This window comes from Galeopterus variegatus, unplaced genomic scaffold (assembly GCF_000696425.1).
Source record: "Galeopterus variegatus unplaced genomic scaffold, G_variegatus-3.0.2 Scaffold1180, whole genome shotgun sequence".
NCBI lineage: Eukaryota > Metazoa > Chordata > Mammalia > Dermoptera > Cynocephalidae > Galeopterus > Galeopterus variegatus.
Window position 1 is genome coordinate 34,092 of NW_007727291.1, and position 1,530 is coordinate 35,621.

The 1,530-nt window shown below is 51.3% G+C and overlaps 1 protein-coding gene across 5 annotated transcripts in view; it reads right to left on the reverse strand.

The window, feature by feature from the left end:
* Positions 1–1,111: 1,111 nt before the first annotated feature.
* Positions 1,112–1,530, reverse strand: part of CPT1C (carnitine palmitoyltransferase 1C) — an 18,853-nt gene continuing 18,434 nt past the window's right edge. For all 5 annotated transcript variants that reach the window (XM_008575380.1, XM_008575382.1, XM_008575381.1 and 2 more), the window contains one exon: positions 1,112–1,425. In XM_008575380.1, coding sequence (XP_008573602.1) covers positions 1,240–1,425 — 186 coding nt within the window. In that variant the 3' untranslated portion in view covers positions 1,112–1,239. The remainder of the gene's footprint in view (positions 1,426–1,530) is intronic.

Consider the following 1,530-nt stretch of genomic DNA (forward strand, 5'->3'; position numbering starts at 1 on the left):
AGAGAGTCATTAAGTCCAGCCCACACTCAAAGGAAGGGAAAATTAATCTCTACCATTTGGAGGGAAGAGTGTCTGGACTTTTTTTGGTGGGGGGCAGCAGGACGGCACAGGGAACTGAACCTTTGACCTTGGTGTTACAAGGTGACGCTCTAACCAACCGAGCTAACTGGCCCGCCCTGGAGAATTGGTGTATTGGCTGTGGAGGGTGGGCTGCTAGAGGTTGTGTTGCTTAGGATTTTGATTTCATTGTTGGGTTGCTGTTGTTAAGTTTGATTTGATGGAAGTGATGGGGGTTGCAGTCATGGAATATTGAAATCACAGTAGTGGTGGGTTGGATGATTTGGGATTTGGTTGGATGACTTGGGATTTGGTTGGATGATGTGGAGGAGGGGCTGGAGCCTGGGATTCCTGGGTCTAACTGTAGTTGGGCTGGTAGGAATTGCAGTGGTGTGGGTGGTGAGGGTATAGTGGAGGTGTGGTCAGGGAGTATGATGTTTAGAGTGATAACTATGGGTCAAGTTAAAGTCTGGATTATGGTGGAGATGGAAAGGGAGGTTTGGCGGGGATGGCAGAGTTTGGAGTTGGAGATTTAGTGTTGGTTGTATGTTCTAATTGTGGTTGAGTTGCTGTGTACAGTGGGGTACGGGATTATGGAGTTGTTGATTGTTGGAATCATGGCAGTACTACTTAGCATGATGGGCATTGGTTGGTACATTTCCTAGTCATGGGAGCTGAATCCATCATTGAGGTGGTGGTTGAAATAGCTGGGGTCAGAATTGCGTAATAACAATCTTGATGGATCGTTTGGGGGTTGCCAAGTGGGGTAGCTGAATTGTTGTCAAGTCGTTAGGTTTGGAGATGGGTTTAAGGTGGACAGTTGATGATGGGGCAGCAGGAATTTGGCTCATGAGAGCTTGTAGGGTTTTGATTAAGACTGGCCTTGAAAGGTTGGGTGTAGTATGACTGGAGTTGGGAATGAAATAAACTGGGCAAGTGTTGGGGGGTCGTGGTTGAAGTCATGATTGTAACTGGGAACCCATGGTTTGGTCTGGGGGTGGATGGGAATATTTTCCATCCCTGCCCTGCCCAAGAGCACAGCAGACACCACACACCCAGCTCACACATCTTTATTGACCCAGATGTGGGGTTGCCAAGCAGGCTTCCCCTTTCCTCTGCCAGCCCAGCTGTAGACCTCTTCACCCTCATTCCTGAGGGAGACCAGCTCCCTGCTGGAAGGGGTCAGAAGTCAGTGGATGTTGTGGGTGTCTCGGAGTCCCCAGTCTGGCTACAGACAAATCCACACCTGTACCCAGAGACCTCTTCCCCTAACCCTCTGAACTGGCGCTTAAGATGAGGCCCCTCTTGGAACAGGGAGGCTATATCCAACAGTGCATCCTCAATGTGCTGCCCCAGCCGGTGGGAGTCCTGGAAGGAGAAATGTGTCAGACCCAGGGGAAGCGAGGCTCTCGGGGGCGGAGAAACAGGAGGGACGGGGGCCCGGACTCCTGGGACAGCGGGGGGGGGGGGGGG